At 42.4% G+C, this 18,736-nt stretch overlaps 1 protein-coding gene across 1 annotated transcript in view; it reads right to left on the bottom strand.

The window, feature by feature from the left end:
- LOC135505654 (glutamate receptor ionotropic, kainate 2-like) overlaps window positions 1-18,736 on the bottom strand; it is a 149,770-nt gene that overhangs the window by 29,517 nt on the left and 101,517 nt on the right. Inside the window, exons 14-15 of the mRNA XM_064924702.1 lie at window positions 16,154-16,377; window positions 294-412 (exon numbers count right to left, since the gene is read on the bottom strand). Coding sequence (XP_064780774.1) covers window positions 294-412; window positions 16,154-16,377 — 343 coding nt within the window. The remainder of the gene's footprint in view (window positions 1-293; window positions 413-16,153; window positions 16,378-18,736) is intronic.

Here is an 18,736-nt window from a genome sequence, read left to right as displayed (position 1 = left end):
TTCGGCTGTCCCCGTATGAGAACCATTTTTGGCTCCAGGTAGAACCCTTTGAGGTTCCATGCAGAACCCTCTGTGGAAAGGGGTCTACCTGGAACCAAAAAGGGTTCACCTATGTAAACAGTCAAAGAATCCTTTTCGGTTTTCGATAGCACTTTCTTTTTCTAAGAGTGTAGCAGCACACACCCAGAGACCCCTGTGTGTACCCCGGAGCCTGGCCTAAAACCTTGGCCCTTGGCCCCCAGAGAGAGTAGGACACAGAGATAGCCACAGCACCAGCAGGCTGAGGCAACTACCTTGCTGCATGAGAGCCCCGACGCCGAACCAGAAACTATTGAGCAGTGTAAAATTGTTTTCCACCACGTCCGAGTCTGGGTTGCACGGATGGGGGTTGTACCACTCGTACGGGCTGAACCTGTGGTTGGAGAGAACACACAGACAGTTCAGTCAAACAGAATAACATTAGTGGCCTCTACAATATCTTCTCTATCCAATTAAACACACAAAATTCCTTTACTTAAAAAAAAGAACATCGCTTGAGGTCGATTTCCTAAAAATAGATCCATGTACTGTATATCTGGAGTCATATTCCTGTTAGGCTGAAAGAGGATCACATGTCAGTTGATTTGGATCTAATATGGCTACAGGTCAACCTCACCTAAAGCCTATTCTTGCAGGAAGTTTCTATAGACCAACAAGTGCTAAAAGTCTGTATTTGGACTATAATGTATGTGTGAAATGTTGGATAATGTATGTGATATCAATAGAGTTGATGACTGGTTGTCATCAAGCTGCCTACTCAAAAAGAAGCTCCAAGCTGTAACCAGTGCTTGCAATCTGGTTCAAGTTATCAGTCAACCTTCCTGGGTATTTACAAACAAAACATGAACTAAATCATCCACATGTATTGATCACATCTTTACTAATGTTGCAGAAATCTTCTCTAAAACAGTATCCACACATGCGCCAATCAAGAAACGGACTGTTAGACCTGCGAAATCCACATGGATAGATGACGAATTGAATTGAACGATATGACTGAGAGGGACGAGGCAAAGGGAATAGCAAAAAAGTCCGACAACACAGCTGACTGGCAAATGTACAGTCAACTGAGAAATCAAGTAAATAAACTAAACAAAAAGAAGAAGAAATTTACGATAGAACAAGGATAAATTATATAAAGAATGATAGTAAACAGCTCTGTAGTACTTTAAACGAAATTCTAGGCAAAAAAGCAATCTTGTTTCCATCCTTCATTGAGGCAGATGGCTTGTTCATAACTAAACCCTTTGATATTGTCAACCACTTTAGTAACTTTTTTGTTGACAAGACTAGCAAACTTAGGTAAGTCATGCAAACAACAAATGCTGAGACTTCATAGTCATGCATAATGGATTAAATAATGAAAGACAAGCACTGTAGTTTTGAATTCCACAAAGGCAGTGGTGGGCCGTCAGGGCCAGCAGAAAACAAATTGGCCAAAACAAATTGTTTTTTAAAATATATTTTCCCACAAATATGTATTAAATTATTCCCCAGAGTAAGAGTTACACTCTTCATTTCATAGCGTTCCTCTTGGTTGCACTCCTTCCAGCCCCAGGTTGAGATTTGGAGGGCTGGTCTTTATGTTATATATTTTATCCAATCATATACAGCCATCGTGTGTTGCCAGGGGTCTAAAATCTGCCCTCAGACCTTCAGAATCAACAGTGCGGGCGCTTGTAGCTTAAAAATGAATGGAAATTAAAATTTAGTGTCAACAAATCAGCTTTAGAGTTGGCTATTGTACGCCTGCTGGCTGGCTCCAGTGTTACACAGGAGCCAGCTAGCAGGCGTAGTGCCTGCACGTCTTTTGATTGGATTACCAATATTAAGAGGCAGGTCCTATATGGGCAGGTCTCAGAACTTGGAAACTGAAATTGATCAACGAATTACTACTAAGCTGTTTTTTCAACCCACAATGGCGGAAGGAGAAGATATCGATTTGGTCGAGGATATAATTATAACGCCATTCTCAAGACAAACTTTTCAAGAAAAGTTAGACATTGTCAGGAGAGGTAGACGCTGACGCTACAAAGCCGACGCTACAAAGACAGGCTCCGAGAAGCACTGCAAACTGTACTGCTGGGAATGCCTATTATTTGCGCTGATGCCTATTATTTGCAAGTGATCTGGCTTTGCAAACCTGAGTTGTCTAACCAAGGCAGCAACGAGACACCAAAGTACGGCTGGGCACTTACAAACAATGGTGCTTTTGAAAACTTTTGGGGACACCCGAGTGAATCTACAGCTCAACGAACAAGCGCGCAGGGCAACGAAGCTGCACAATGAAAAGGTATTGTACTCTTCCCCTGCAATTCTCTGAATAAAAATGTCAATGTCAAGGTGACGCAACGCCTGGTTATACTGCGTTTCTGTCTAAATGTATAGTGTCTAGAGCCATGGCATCATAATGATGGTAATAAGAGGTGGATTAATTCAGGTGGGACTGTGCAGGACTTCACTGAAGGCCCAGGCCCCAGAATCACGGCATGTTACTGCACAAAGGGGGTGTGGAAGAGGTGATATTTTTTTTGCAATTTATAAATAAGGCCAAACCATCAGGAACCGACAACCTGGATGGTAAATTGCGGAGGTTGGTAGCGTAGTACATTGTGACTCCTGTTTGACACATATTCCATTTAAGCCTAAAGTACAGTGTGGGCCCTCAGACATGGAGGGAGGCAAAGGTCATTCCGCTACCCAAGAATAGCAGAGTACCCTTTTATGCTTTTAACAGCCGACCAATCAGCCTGTTGAAAGGGCTTAGTAAACTTTAAGAAGAAAATGTGTCTGATCAAATACAACGTTATTTTCCAGAAAACAAACTAACAACAGAGTTTCAGGGAAGGGCACTCAACATGCTCGGCGCTGACACAAATAACAGATGATTGGCTGAAAGAAATTGATAGAAACTGTCTCTGCCTAGCCTCTGCCTCCCCTGTCTCTACTGGGATTCTCTGCCTCAGCCTCCAGTATCTATGCTGCAATAGTCTATGTGCCAGCGGGCTAGGGTCAGTCTGTTATATCTGGTATAATTCTCCTGTCTTACCTGGTGTCCTGTGTGAATTTAAGTATGCTCCCTCTAATTCTCTCTCTCTTCCTCTCTCCCTCTCGGAGAACCTGAGCACCTGGACCATACCTCAGGACTACCTGGCCTTATATCTCCTGGCTGTCCCCAGTCCACCTGGTCAACTGCTCTGCCTGCGGCTAAGGAACACTGACCTGTTCACCGGACTTGCTATCATGTCCCGGACCTGCTGTTTTTGACTCTCTTTCTCTACCGCACCTGCTGTCTCGACCTCTGACTTCTCGGCTATGAAAAGCCAACTTCCATTTACTCCTGAGGTGCTGACCTATTGCACCCTCTACAACCTCTGTGATTATTATTTGACCCTGCTGGTTGTCTATGAACGTTTGAACATCTTGAAGAACAAATTGGCCTTAATGGCCATGTACTCTTATAATCTCCACCTGGCACAGCCTGAAGAGGACTGGCCACCCCTCAAAGCCTGGTTCCTCTCTAGGTTTCTGCCTTTCTAGGGAGTTTTTCCTAGCCACCGTGCTTCTACATCTGTATTGCTTGTTGTTTGGAGTTTTAGGCTGGGTCTCTGTATAGCACTTGGTGACAATTCATTTGATTGTGGGAGCTGTTTTGTTAGACTTCAGTGCAGCTTTTGATGTCATTGATCATAACCTATTGCTGAAAAAAACGTAGGTGTTATGGATTTGCATCCTCTGCCTTATTATGGATTGACAGTTAGCTATCTAATAGAACACAGAGGGTTTTCGTTAATGGAAGCCTCTCTCATGAAAATTCAGTTGAGTGTGGTGTACCTCAGGGCAGCCGGCTAGGGCCAATATTGTTTTCTAATTTTACAAATGCCCTTCCACTGACCTTGAATAAAGCCTGTGTGTCTCTGTACGCTGATGACAGTATACACTTCAGCTGCAACAGTAAAATAAATAACTGAGACACTTAACATAGAATAGGTAACTAGCAATAGGCTGGTGCAAAATATCAAAATAACTGAAAGTATATTTTTTGGGACAAATCACTTGCTCAACGCTGAACCTCGTTTAGAGCTATTATTGATTGATGTGGCTATTGAGCAAGTTTAGGAGACTAAACTGCTGGGTGTCACCCTAGATAGCAAGCTGTCATGGTCAAAACATATAGACTCAATGGTTGCTAAAATGGGAAGAAGTCTGTCCACGATAAGGAGATGCTCTGCCTTCTTGACATCTCAGTCGACCAGACAAGTCCTACAGGCCCTAGTTTTGTCACACCTGGGCTAATTCCCAGTTGTGTGGTCATGTGCGGCAAAGAAGGACATACTGTAGGTAAATTGCAGTTGGTCCAGAACAAAGCAGCACGTATCGCACTTAGATGTACACAGAGAGAAAGTGTCAGTAACATTCATGTCAGGCCTTCATTGGAGAACCTATAGGCCTTCAGTGGTGAACCTGTAGAACTTCAGTGGAGAACCTATAGGCCTTCAGTGGAGAACCTATAGGCCTTCAGTGGAGAACCTATAGGCCTTCAGTGGAGAATCTATAGGCCTTCATTGGAGAACCTATAGGCCTTCAGTGGTCAACCTATAGGCCTTCATTGGAGAACCTATAGACCTTCAGTGGAGAACCTATAGGCCTTCAGTGGTCAACCTATAGGCCTTCAGTGGTGAACCTGTAGAACTTCAGTGGAAAACCTATAGGCCTTCAGTGGAGAACCTATAGGCCTTCAGTGGAGAACCTATAAGCCTTCATTGGAGAACCTATAGGCCTTCATTGGAGAACCTATAGGCCTTCAGTGGAGAACCTATAGGCCTTCAGTGGAGAACCTATAGGCCTTCAGTGGTGAACCTATAGGCCTTCATTGGAGAACCTATAGGCCTTCATTGGAGAACCTATAGGCCTTCAGTGGAGAACCTATAGGCCTTCAGTGGAGAACCTATAGGCCTTCATTGGAGAACCTATAGGCCTTCATTGGAGAACCTATAGGCCTTCAGTGGTGAACCTATAGGCCTTCATTGGAGAACCTATAGGCCTTCATTGGAGAACCTATAGGCCTTCAGTGGAGAACCTATAGACCTTCATTGGAGAACCTATAGGCCTTCAGTGTGTGACAGGTTATGGTGAACCTAGTGTATAGGCCTTCAGTGGTGAACCTAGTGTATAGGCCTTCAGTGGTGAACCTAGTGTATAGGCCTTCAGTGGTGAACCTAGTGTATAGGCCTTCAGTGGTGAACCTAGTGTGTGACAGGTTTGTGATTCTGAAAGGACAGAAACGGTAATACCAGCAGGAGAGAGCACTGTAGGAGAGAGCACTTTTTGAAAAACACAAAGGGTCAGTGGTGCAGTCGAGGGTTTACACAGGTATAAGCGGTATACCCACTTTTTTTCAGTGGGCATTGCTTATACTCACTGTTTAATCCCTACTTATGTATATCAAAGTAGTGTAGTGGAGGTATACGACTGATCCATTATGTATTACAATAGATAAATCATGCACAAAGTAGCCTACACAATTGCAAAGCACTTGAAATATATTCACATATGCGCCGCACACATAGCTTAGTTTCAGCATAATTTAATCTGCAGGCAGTAAGTGTGCAGCTCTCAACTTGTTTTGTCATGGAGCAGCTCACAGAAGAATGACATCGGTATCCGGTAGGGTAGGAAAGATGTTTCAACTTATCTACCAGTAAATGCTAAGTAAGGCAACAATGGGTATGCAAACCAGGTATTAAAATAGTCAGAAGTGTTGGTTCGTAGGCTATTTGTGATGTGCAATTGTCATCATGTGCTGTTTGCATCAGGGGCGTAGACATGGATGGGCCTGGGTGGACAGAGACCCACCCACTGGGGAGCCAGGCCTTCCCAGGCCCACTCAATCACATTGATGTGGTTTAAGCATTGTTGTGGACTTAGACCATCGCATTTGTGAGTGGTGAACCTTTAAAAGAAAAAAGGTGTGATTTTGAGAGTGAAAATCTGAATAATCTATAGGAGAAAAAAAACATAAGAAAACAGGCTTTTTCACACAAGGGGCCTTTCCTTTGCTGGGGGGCCGTTTGGGGAACTTCGTGACAAAATTAGACTATTCCCACTTCTCCAGGCACCACGACACCCCTGCATAGAGCCGATGGGAAGACAGCAGTCACACACAGCGTGATGTTAAAGCACCACTACACCCCTGCATAGAGCCGATGGGAAGACAGCAGTCACACACAGCGTGATGTTAAAGCACCACTACACCCCTGCATAGAGCCGAAGGGAAGACAGCAGTCACACACAGCGTGATGTTAAAGCACCACGACACCCCTGCATAGAGCCGATGGGAAGACAGCAGTGACACACAGCGTGATGTTAAAGCACCACTACACCCCTGCATAGAGCCGAAGGGAAGACAGCAGTCACACACAGCGTGATGTTAAAGCACCACTACACCCCTGCATAGAGCCGATGGGAAGACAGCAGTGACACACAGCGTGATGTTAAAGCACCACTACACCCCTGCATAGAGCCGATGGGAAGACAGCAGTCACACACAGCGTGATGTTAAAGCACCACTACACCCCTGCATAGAGCCGATGGGAAGACAGCAGTCACACACAGCGTGATGTTAAAGCACCACTCCACCCCTGCATAGAGCCGATGGGAAGACAGCAGTCACACACAGCGTGATGTTAAAGGATAAGCAGTCCATAAACTCTGACATCATAAGCCAGTAGGTCCCAGCCATAAGAATACAAAAACACAACCAATCTAAACGTACATCTAAGCATTTCCCAATCTAAATTTACACCCATTGCAAAAAATATTTCACATTTAGCACACAAAGTAACCGGTAACCTAAAGTTTAAAGTGGAACTGACAGCGTTTTAACTACTTTGCAGATATGAAACAAACAGACAATCATAATATCAGTCCAAAATGTTAAATTCCCAGTTTATGCTACAAAAGCAACTTTATAAGAGGTTTTAAAAATAGGTTCCATGACGTACACTAAGTTATTTTTGGCAGAATAGATGGATGCAGTTCAATGCATGATTGATATAATTCACCAATACATTTCTTGGTAGTCCCAAACATATTGCTATCAGGTTGTAAATCCCAGCTGGCCTGATACATTGTTTGCTTCCTCCATTTGGGATGCACTGTTTCAGATTCAGTGACTCAAAATTCTGGACAAAAACAAAAACAATGTAACTAAGGCTGGGTATGTCAATACAATCAAACTATCAAGGGCAATGATCACAAGTCAGTCATAATGTGGCTAATAGGCTAGTGTAACTGTAGCAAGCTAAAAACATGGAGCCTAACAGCTAGCTTCTTGGAGGATGTCAGGTCATCCCATTGGAGGAGTGGGTGAGTGACTGAGTTTTTCCCCTCACATCGTTTTTTGGTGGCTATACACAGCTAGAGATGCAGGCGTCATTGAGTTAGCTAGAAAGAACTTAAACGACTGTTATGCAGTTAGCATATCTCCTGATTCACAAATTCACTCTGGCCATTTACTCCGATTTCAAAGCTCTCTCGTCTGTGTGCCAAAGTGCAGAACAAGTGATGAATTTACAAACGCCCAAACCTGCTGAATATGACCAGTGTCAGTAAACGCAGGCAAAGAAAGTAATAGCTAGTCACCTTGCTCTAGATAACATGTAAACAGCCTAACCAGCTCTGCTAGGGCAAGTAGGGCATTTTCCAGTCACAACTTGCAGACTTGTTTAGATGTTGCTGTGCATTTTGTTGCTCACCTTACTTTTCTACCTGACAACTTTACGGTTTTTACTTTTTAATTACCATTTATATTTCTAGTTTTTCCCTCGCTCAATTTTTTTTCATTCAACTTTGGGTTTCCAAAGCCAAAAGGCTTCGGAGCCATCATCGACTCAGTGGGTTTTGTTCAACATGTCTCCGGACCTACTCACTGCCACAGTCATACTCTGGACCTAGTTTTGTCCCATGGAATAAATGTTGTGGATCTTAATGTTTTTCCTCATAATCCTGGACTATAGGACCACAATTTTATTACGTTTGCAATCGCAACAAATAATCTGCTCAGACCCCAACCAAGGATCATCAAGTCGTTCTATAAATTCTCAGACAACACAAAGATTCCTTGATGCCCTTCCAGACTCCCTCCGCCTACCCAAGGATGTCAGAGTACAAATTAACCTAATTTCATGAGAAACTAGCTCTCTGGTATACAGAAAATACCCGAGCTCTGAAGCAAGCTTCCAGAAAATTGGAACGGAAATAACGCCACACCAAACTGGAAGTCTTCCGACTAGCTTGGTAAGACAGTACTGCAGTTTGAAAGAGTTTCAAAGAGAAGTTTCAAAGAGCCCTCACTGCTGCTCAATCATCCTATTTTTCCAACTTAATTGAGGAAAATAAGAACAATCCAAAATGTATTTTTGATACTGTCGCAGAGCTAACTAAAAAGCAGCATTCCCCAAGAGAGGATGGCTTTCACTTGTGGTAAATTCATTAGAAAGCAAATTACGGACTCCTCTTTAAATCTGAGTATTCCTCCAAAGCTCAGTTTTCCTGAGTCTACACAACTCTGCCAGGACCTAGGATCAAGGGTGACACTCAAGTGTTTTAGTACTTTAGACTGCACTTGTGAAGGTGGTAAATTATCTTTTAATGGCGTCAGACCAAGGCTCGGCATCTGTCCTCGTGCTCCGAGACCTTAGTGCTGCTTTTGATACCATCGATCATCACATTCTTTTAAAGGGATTGGAAACCTAAATTGGTCTACACGGACAAGTTCTGGCCTGGATTAGATCTTATCTGTCAGAAAGATAGCAGTTTGTCTCTGTGGATGGTTTGTCCTCTGACAAATCAACTGTACATTTTGGGTGTTCCTCAAGGTTCCGTTTTAGGACCACTATTGTTTTCACTATATATTTTACCTCTTGGTGATGTCATTCGGAAACATAATGTTAAACTTTCACTGCTATGCAGAACTTTCACTGCTATGCAGTACACTTCAATGAAACATGGTGAAGCCCATTATATTAGTAGTGCTTGTCACTTATATCTAAGTGGTCGCTTGTCAAAATGTAAAAAAAAAAATCTTTCTGGGGGTATATGTGAACAGAGTTAACATTTAATTTTGCTAAAATGCTGTCAGTTCCACTTTAAATGCAACAATGTTTCACACGCATCATTTATTTTCAAAGACATTGCTAACAACAGCAAGCATGCTGCAATAAAAACCACAGTTCCACTCACCAGATGATGATCATTTGAAACTTAACTTCTTGTTGAAAGTTATCTTTGAAAAGGGAGAAGCTAAAAAATTTGCAAAAACATCCTCTTTGATAACACCTGTTGCAGCCGCTGCAAACTAGCCGACAACCAAAGCTAGCTAGCTAGACCTTGGGAAAACTACTGCTCGCTATTAGCCGTCAAGAAGGCAGTTTCCATACGTTTTTGTAAAAACGGTCCCACTCATTAAGTCAAAATGTGATTGGTTGATTCCATTGCCACTCCAAAATGTTGATCTATGTTGAGTGACAGATGCCTTTATCTAGCTTCTGATGGCCTAGCCAATGGCTGACTTAGCAAGCAACTGTAGCTTTACCTCCCCAGAGACCCCCCCCAAAAAACCGGATTTGATATTTTTTTCTCTTCAGTGTTAACCCTTTCCTTTCCAATAAAAACTTAAGAGATTAAATCACAAAATCATTAAAAATAATAAAATAATAATATTTTTATCATTATAATTCTATTATTCTAATAATTATTTTATAAATCCTTAGAACTTCTCTGAAGGCATAGAAGGCCAATTGTTCCCCACTGTGTTTGGGTTAGTAATAACTCAATTTGACCTCAGCATGCGTTTTTTCACAATAATGAATGTCTAAGGAATCCATATGTTGTTCTGAAATATAAACACAGAAATACCGGACATTTTGAACTCTTATTATTTGGGGATTTGACAAAATTTCAATCATGGTCTTAAATTGGACTCGCCTTTTTCTGGTCCTGGTCTTGACTTGGTCTCGGTCTTGACTCGGTCTCGCCCCCCCCCCTGTCTCAGATTCGAATTGACGCTCTTACAAGCTTTTACTATGGCCTTAGATTCCTATTCTCCACTGGAGACCAAACACAAATAATTTACCCGTTCCCCTAGATCAACATATTGACGTATTCAAATGCCTTCAGTTTATTGTGAGGCCCGATCGATGGAGTGGAATAACACTGTCACTGGAGATAACGTCCCCATCCCTGATCATCTATGGAGCTCATTGAGATTCATCGACTCCCCCTCTCCCTCGACTCCCCCTTCCTCTCTACCTTCTTCCTTCCTGATGCCCCCAGACTCCCTCGTGCCCTCCCTCGGGATATTCCTCCTTTATTATGGGAGCCCTTAACTGCAGTCAAATGACACAGTGGCTTCATGGGTGTAATGTTATTAATACTTTTAATAATTTCATAATTAATACACTTTTTGTTATACGCAGAAAGTCAGGTCAATGTTAAAACGGTTTTGTTATATTTCAGTCTTCTGTTCTTTATATGAAGTGTAATATTGGGATGCAAACTCAAAACATAATACATTTCAACTCTATATCTGCCATGGTATATGTATATTCTTTGTTTAAGCCCATAACCATCTTTGTGAGGTGTATACTTTTGGTTCAAATTAGATTTGTTTAAGTCTACCAAGAAACACTCTGTGACCCTGATTTAGCCCACTGCAGTAAAAGCTTATTACGTGAGAGTGGCATCAAATTAGCAGTGTGATTGGATTAGCATTGGGCATCAGAACCTGAGAGTGTGATTTGGTTAGTATTAGGCATCAGGACCTGAGAGTGTGATTGGATTAGCATTAGGCATCAGAACCTGAGAGTGGGATTGGGTTAGCATTAGGCATCAGGACCTGTGTGTGTGATTGGGTTAGCATTAGGCATCAGGATCCGAGAGTGTGATTTGGTTAGCAATATAGGCATCAGGACCTGTGTGTGTGATTGGGTTAGCATTAAGCATCAGGACCTTAGAGTGGGATTGGGTTAGCATTAGGCATCAGGACCTGAGAGTGGAATTGGGTTAGCTTTAGGCATCAGGACCTGCGAGTGGGGTTGGGTTAGCATTAGGCATGAGGACCTGAGAGTGGGATTGGGTTAGCATTAGGCATCAGGACCTGAGAGTGGGATTGGGTTGGTATTAGGCATTAGGACCTGAGAGTGGGATTGGATTAGCATTAGGCATCAGGACCTGAGATTGGGATTGGGTTAGCATTAGGCATCAGGACCTGTGTGTGTGATTGGGTTAGCATTAGGCATCAGGACCTGAGAGTGGGATTGGGTTAGCATTAGGCATCAGGACCTGAGAGTGGGATTGGGTTAGCATTAGGCATCAGGACCTGAGAGTGGGGTTGGGTTAGCATTAGGCATCAGGACCTGAGAGTGGGATTGGGTTGGTATTAGGCATTAGGACCTGAGAGTGGGATTGGATTAGCATTAGGCATGAGGACCTGAGATTGGGATTGGGTTAGCATTAGGCATCAGGACCTGAGATTGGGATTGGGTTAGCATTAGGCATGAGGACCTGAGAGTGGGATTGGGTTAGCATTAGGCATCAGGACCTGCGAGTGGGATTGGGTTAGCATTAGGCATGAGGACCTGAGGGTGGGATTGGGTTAGCATTAGGCATCAGGACCTGAGAGTGGGATTGGGTTAGCATTAGGCATCAGGACCTGAGAGTGGGATTGGGTTAGCATTAGGCATCAGGACCTGAGAGTGGGATTGGGTTAGCATTAGGCATTAGGACCTGAGAGTGGGATTGGGTTAGCATTAGGCATGAGGACCTGAGGGTGGGATTGGGTTAGCATTAAGCATCAGGACCTTAGAGTGGGATTGTGTTAGCATTAGGCATCAGGACCTGAGAGTGGGATTGGGTTAGCATTAGGCATGAGGACCTGAGAGTGGGATTGGGTTAGCATTAGGCATCAGGACCTGAGAGTGGGATTGGGTTAGCATTAGGCATCAGGACCTGATTACGTTTGTGCTAGAGGAGTTGCCTAATATTGGCATGTCTGATCACCTATACAACATCCAATATGCAGTGATGTGAAGTACTTAAGTAAAAATACTTTAAAGTACTACTTAAGTAGTTTTTTGTGGGTATTTGTACTTCACAATTTCTATTTTTGATAACTGTTACTTCACTACATTCCTAAAGAAAATTCTGTACTTTTTACTCCATACATTTTCCCTGACACCTAAAAGTACTCTACACACTTTGAATCTTCAGTTTCTTAGCAATTTCTTGCATGGATTAGCCTTAATTTCCTAGAACAAGAATAGATTGACAAGTTTCAGAAGAAAGATCTTTGTTTTTGGCCATTTTGATCCTGTAATCGAACCCACAAATGCTGATGCTCCAGATACCCAACGAGTCTAATAAAGGCCAGTTTTATTGCTTCTTTAATCAGAACAACAGTTTTCAGCAGTGCTAACATAATTGCAAAAGGGTTTTCTAATGATAAATTAGCCTTTTAAAATGATAAACTTGGATTAGCTAACAACAGTGCCATTGGAACACAGGAATCCTCTGTACGCCTATGTAGATATTCCATAAAAAATAATCTGTTTCCAGCTACAATAGTCATTTACAACATTAACATGTCTACACTGTATTCCTGATTCATTTGATGTTATTTTAATGGATGAAAAATGTGCTTTTCTTTCAAAAATCAGGTCATTACTAAGTCACTCCAAACTTCTGAACGGGAGTGTAAGTGCTTTTGAATGGGATATGGTATTAGGTGCCAGGCGCACCGGTTTGAGTGTCAAGAATTGCAAAACTGCTGGGTTTTTCACGCTCAACAGTTTTCTGTGTTTATCAAGAATGGTCCACCACTCAAACGACATCCAGCCAACTTGACACAACTGTGGGAAGTATTAGAGTCAACATGGGCCAGCATCCCTGTGGAACGCTTTCAACACCTTGTAGAGTCCATTCTCTGACGAATTGAAGCTGTTCTGAGGACCAAAGCAGGAGCAAATCAATGTTATGAAGGTATTCTTAATGTTTTGTACACTCAGTGTATACTTCTCACATGAATAGCACCAGGGATATAGCAGAGGGTAAACGCTGTTTTACACACATTGTCATTTATAAAATAAAGTTAGCGTTATTGTGCATTTACCAACCTTTGTGTTTACCTCTACATCCCGCTGTAAACTGTAACCACATTTCATCAGTATGACTTTGCTTAGTGTTTATGGTTCTCTGTAATAAAGGGACGTTTATTCCACAAACATGATGAATTGTGGGCCATTAAACTTCCTGCCAGCCCCATCCGACCGCCTGACAGGCCAGAATGTCAATGAGCTCCGTCTCCTTGTAACCGCTGGCGACCGTGCACCACCGCTCAATGTCCCCTGTGGCATCATGTGGTTTGTGACATTGTGTGACAGTGTGAAACGCATTGTGTGTGTGTGTGTGTGTGTGTGTGTGTGTGAGAGAGGTTTTGCTGTGCGTTCAACTCCTGTATTCCTCTGGGTTGTGTTCTGCACACTGATTCCCGCAGTAGAGAAGTGTCACCCTGCGCACACATGCACACTCACACATACACACTCACACACACACATACACACTCACGTACGCGTACATGCACACACACAGATGGCATACACACAAACACAGATGGCACACACACAGACACACAGACAGAGCGCAGACAGGGGACATGCAGAGTCCCACACAGAATAACAAAAGGACTCCTCCTCTCATCCTTCTCTCCTTTCATCTTTCTCTCCTCCTCACCTCTCATCCTCCTCTCCTCCTTCTCCTCTCATCCTTCTCTCCTATCCTCTCATCCTCCTCTCCTCCTTCTCCTCTCCTCTCATCCTTCTCTCCTATCCTCTCATCCTCCTCTCCTCCCTCTCCTCTCCTCATCCTTCTCTCCTTTCATCTTTCTCTCCTCCTCACCTCTCATCCTCCTCTCCTCCCTCTCCTCTCCTCATCCTTCTCTCCTTTCATCTTTCTCTCCTCCTCACCTCTCATCCTCCTCTCCTCCTTCTCCTCTCATCCTTCTCTCCTATCCTCTCATCCTCCTCTCCTCCCTCTCCTCTCCTCATCCTTCTCTCCTCTTATCCTCCTCTCCTCTCATCCTTCTCTCCTCTCATCCTCCTCTCCTCTCATCCTCCTCTCCTCCTCTCCTCTCCTCATCCTTCTCTCCTCTTATCCTCCTCTCCTCTCATCCTCCTCTCCTCCCTCTCCTCATCCTTCTCTCCTCTTATCCTCCTCTCCTCTCATCCTCCTCTCCTCCTCTCCACAGCCACAAAAACTCATCAGGCACCCTCCTATTAGCTGTCTGCTGGACTCAATCACTCTAGCCGGTTTTATAGATCTGTTTCCCTTCTTGTCTCAGGGCATCTGAGGAGAGGTGTGTGTAGGTGTGTGTGTGTGTCTTTGCATGTGTGTATATGTGTGTGTGAGAGAATGTGTTTGAGTGCATGCGTGTGTGTGTGTGTGTGAAGGAAAGAGCCTAACACTGTGATTTGTGCTTATCTAGTGTGTTAGCCAGAATGAGGAACAACTCCATATGTACATGCAAAGACAGGGACCTTATTGTGTATGGTGGCCCATGCATTGTCCGAGCTCTCTGAGATATTTTTCGTGACTCAATACATAGGTGTTCTGTGGTTGTGAACACTGTCTGAGGGAATTTCAACTGCGTTTCTTTCTCAATAAAGGAAGAGCATTTAAAGAACTACATTTCGTTAGGAACTGAATAAAACTACAATGTTGTAGAACGTAGGAAAATTCTTCCTTTAAGTCCAATTAGCTTTTAACTCGTTAGAGATCTATTTGTAGGGGATTAAAGAAAACAATATCCTTGACATAAAGGGACTCAACCAATCAATATGTTTGTTGACTGGTCAATACTTCAATTATGAGAGAGCTCAGCTCAGCAAGTTGACGCCTGGGGGAAAATAGCATATAGCAGGCTTTGAGCTATTACACATCAACACCCCTATGGAAGACATAGAACGAGTTATCTGATAATGAACACAATGGTGTAGTGGCAATCGCCATTGCACTGTTTTAGCCTGCTGAGCTAAAGCCTCCTAAGGCCATGTCTTCACGTTTCGGGCAAGGTTATTCACCAGGAGAGCAGCGTGGTTCACCGAACCATTTCCATTATGTTGGCACACAGTTCAAGGTAGTGGATGTGTTATAATAAGCACAATGTCAAACACACATCATGCAGAAACACACAAACATGCTTGCAGCTATATCTGGGTTCATTTCACTGTGTAAACGTAGGACCATGGAAAGGCTACATTGAAAATATAGAGAAACTTACCCAACATACGTTCGAAAAATATTGCAATAAAATAAGTGCATATTCTGAACCAACTTAGGTGACAGTTGCCTTCCTCTCAGCTGATCATAATGCCAGTAACATTTGGAATAAGTGCGTTAACCACAAAACTCTTGGGGTCAAACCAAAGAACACATAACAGCTGGCACCCCAGAGTTCTGGGGTTAGTTAACACTTTTCTACATAGGATTACGCAGCAATGCTTCGGTCAGGGGAATTCTACTACCCAGCGGTCAGCATTTGTAACATCATATTCTGTGTGTGAACTGGTTTTCTGGATCCAGATAACCAGATTACAACCATCTAAATACGTATTTTTCTGGTTGTGAAAAGGGTGTCTTAAAAACATCATTTTACAACCAGCATACAATATTACTTCATAATTATGTCATTGCAACCAGTTTTGCCTACTAAGATACCACTACACTTATAATAGCTAAATAAACATACTGTATTCAATGCCTAACACTGAGCACACCAATATATAACCAAAGGTCACACAAGGCCTCACACTGATTGTTTCATATTTTCCTCAGTCTGGAGCCAGGGCATGTCCACAGTACTTTACATAAGATATCTTTACATGAGCTTAAGGGCATATACACAGTCTGGCAGACTGTCCCACTTCACTGTAAACACTTTCCTTTAAGGAATAGAGTTTACATTTTAGAGGTAGAATAACTCCACATTCTGGTTCTAGTATCATGAGTTGCAGAGAAAAGCCACTGTCTGGTTTGTGAAAGCGAGGGGATGGCATGTTACCTGGCTATGACAAACAGCACACAACTGACACCCAAGTAAGCCAGCAGAATATACATCCAGATATCGGGTGAGAGGGGGTTGAGGAAGGAGAAGACGCCCGGGTTGGTTCCGTTGGGCTTGCGGTAGAGGATACTTATCCCCAGGGTCATGAAGGGCTTGGAGAAGTCGATGACCTTCTCCCTCACGTAGGTGATGGCCAACGGAGCCACTGCTAGGTCTGCTTTCTGCGAAGAGAGATGGGGAAGATAGCCTGGTCCCAGATCTGTTTGTGCCATCTTGACAACATGTTTGACGTGACCCTGGCCATAGGACAATACATCAAACAGGTCTGGGGCCAGCCTGGTTCACCACATTTGAACCAAATACAACTTACCTTGCTAAAGAAAGGTGTAATGTAGTTAGTGGGAACTGGGAAGTCAAAGAACTGAAAAGCGTCCCTATTATAATTTGTGCACCACCCAAGACAGACCCCATTATACTGTAGATATAACCTCTGAACCCATCTGAAGACCATTTATTTATTTTTACTTTTATTTAAACAGGAAGTCACACAGAGATTAAAAATCTATTTTACAAGAGAGCCCTGTATACATTACAATAAAAACAGAATAATGAAACTAGAGGTCGACCGATTAATCGGCACGGGCGATTTCAAGTTTTCATAATAATCGGTAATCTGCATTTTTGGATGCCGATTATGGCCAATAACATTGCACTCCATGAGGAGACTGTGTGGCAGGGAGACCACCTGTTACACAGGTGCAGCAAGGAGCCAAGGTAAGTTGCTAGCTAGCATTAAACTAAAAACAATCAATCTTAAGATAATCACTAGGTAACTACACCTGGTTGATGATATTACTAGTTTAACTAGCTTGTCCTGCATTGCAAATAATCAATCAATGCGGTGCCTGTTAATTTATCATCAAATCAAAGCCTACTTCGCCAAACGGGTGATGATTTAACAAGCGCATTCGTGAAATGTCGTTGCACCAATGTACCTAACCATAAACATCAAAGCCTTTCTTAAAATCAATACACAAGTATATATTTTTAAACCTGCTTATTTAGTTAAAAGAAATTCATGCTAGCAGGCAATATTAACTAAGGAAATTGTGTCACTTTTCTTGCGTTCTGTGCAAGCAGACTCAGGGTATATGCAGCAGTTTGGGCCTCCTGGCTCGTTGCAAACTGTGTGAAGACCATTTCTTCCTAACAAAGACCATAATTAATTTGCCAGAATTTTACATAATTATGACACAATATTGACAGTTGTGCAATGTAACAGCAATATTTTGCCTTATGGATGCCACCCATTCGATAAAATACGGAACGGTTCCGTATTTCACTGAAAGGATAAACATTTGTTTTGAAATGATACTTTCCGGATTTGACCATATTAAGGTATTTCTGTGTGTTTATTATATTATAATTAAGTCTATGATTTGATATTTGATAGAGCAGTCTGACTGAGTGGTGGTAGGCCGCAGCAGGCTCTTAAGCAGTCATTCAAGCAGCACCTTCCTGCATTTGTCAGCAGCTCGTCGCAATGCTTGAAGCACAGCGCTGTTTATGACTTCAAGCCTATCAACTCCCCAGATTAGACTGGCAATACTATAGTGCCTATAAGAACATCCAATAGTCAAAGGTATATGACATCCAAATATTATAGAGAGAAATAGTACTATAATTCCTATAATAACTACAACCTAAAACTTCTTAATAACTGGGAATATTGAAGACTCATGTTAAAAGGAACCACCAGCTTTCATATGTTCTCATGTTCTGAGCAAGGAACTTAAACATTAGCTTTTTAAATGGCACATATTGAACTTTTACTTTCTTCTCCAGCACTGTGTTTTTGGCATTATTTAAACCAAATTGAACATGTTTCATTATTTATTTGAGACTAAATTGATTTTTATTTCTGTATTATGTTAAGTTAAAGTAAAAGTGTCCATTCAGTATTGTTGTAATTGTCATTATTACAAGTATAAAAGCCGTCCGATTAGCCGGTATCAGCTTTTTTTGGTCCTCCAAGAATCGTCATCGGTGTCAGCGTTGAAAGATCATAATCGGTCGACCTCTAAATAAAACATACACATATATGTGTTTTAAAACAATATAATTCAGAACACAATCAACCAAAATAAACATATTTAATAAATGCAATCACATTCAACTACATAAAAGTCGTCAATCAGTAATTAAACTGCCTGAGTGACCAGCACATCTAACTGCAGTGAACTCGGCAGATTGTTCCACAAATTAGGGGCAAAAAAACTAAATGCAGATTTTCCCAAATCTGTGGAGACTGCAGGGATCTCTAGTGTTATCCATTTCTGAGAACGGATTTAGATAACTTATGCCTCTTAACTTAATTAATGACGTTACATATGGAGGGAGATTCTGTCAGATTGCTTTGGAAATAAATGAAAGAGAATGCAGCTCTCTTCTTACAGACAGAGAGGTCCATCCCACATTTTATACAGACTACAATGATGAGTCCCAACATTGTCTGCTGTGATAAAACATACTGTGGAATGGTAGACTGTGTCCTAGGGTTTCAAAACAGCAGGTAAACAA

Source organism: Oncorhynchus masou, chromosome 19, assembly GCF_036934945.1.
Source record: "Oncorhynchus masou masou isolate Uvic2021 chromosome 19, UVic_Omas_1.1, whole genome shotgun sequence".
In the NCBI taxonomy this organism is placed as follows: domain Eukaryota; kingdom Metazoa; phylum Chordata; class Actinopteri; order Salmoniformes; family Salmonidae; genus Oncorhynchus; species Oncorhynchus masou.
Note: the sequence above shows the minus strand (reverse complement) of the source record. Positions and strands in the feature narration are given on the sequence as shown.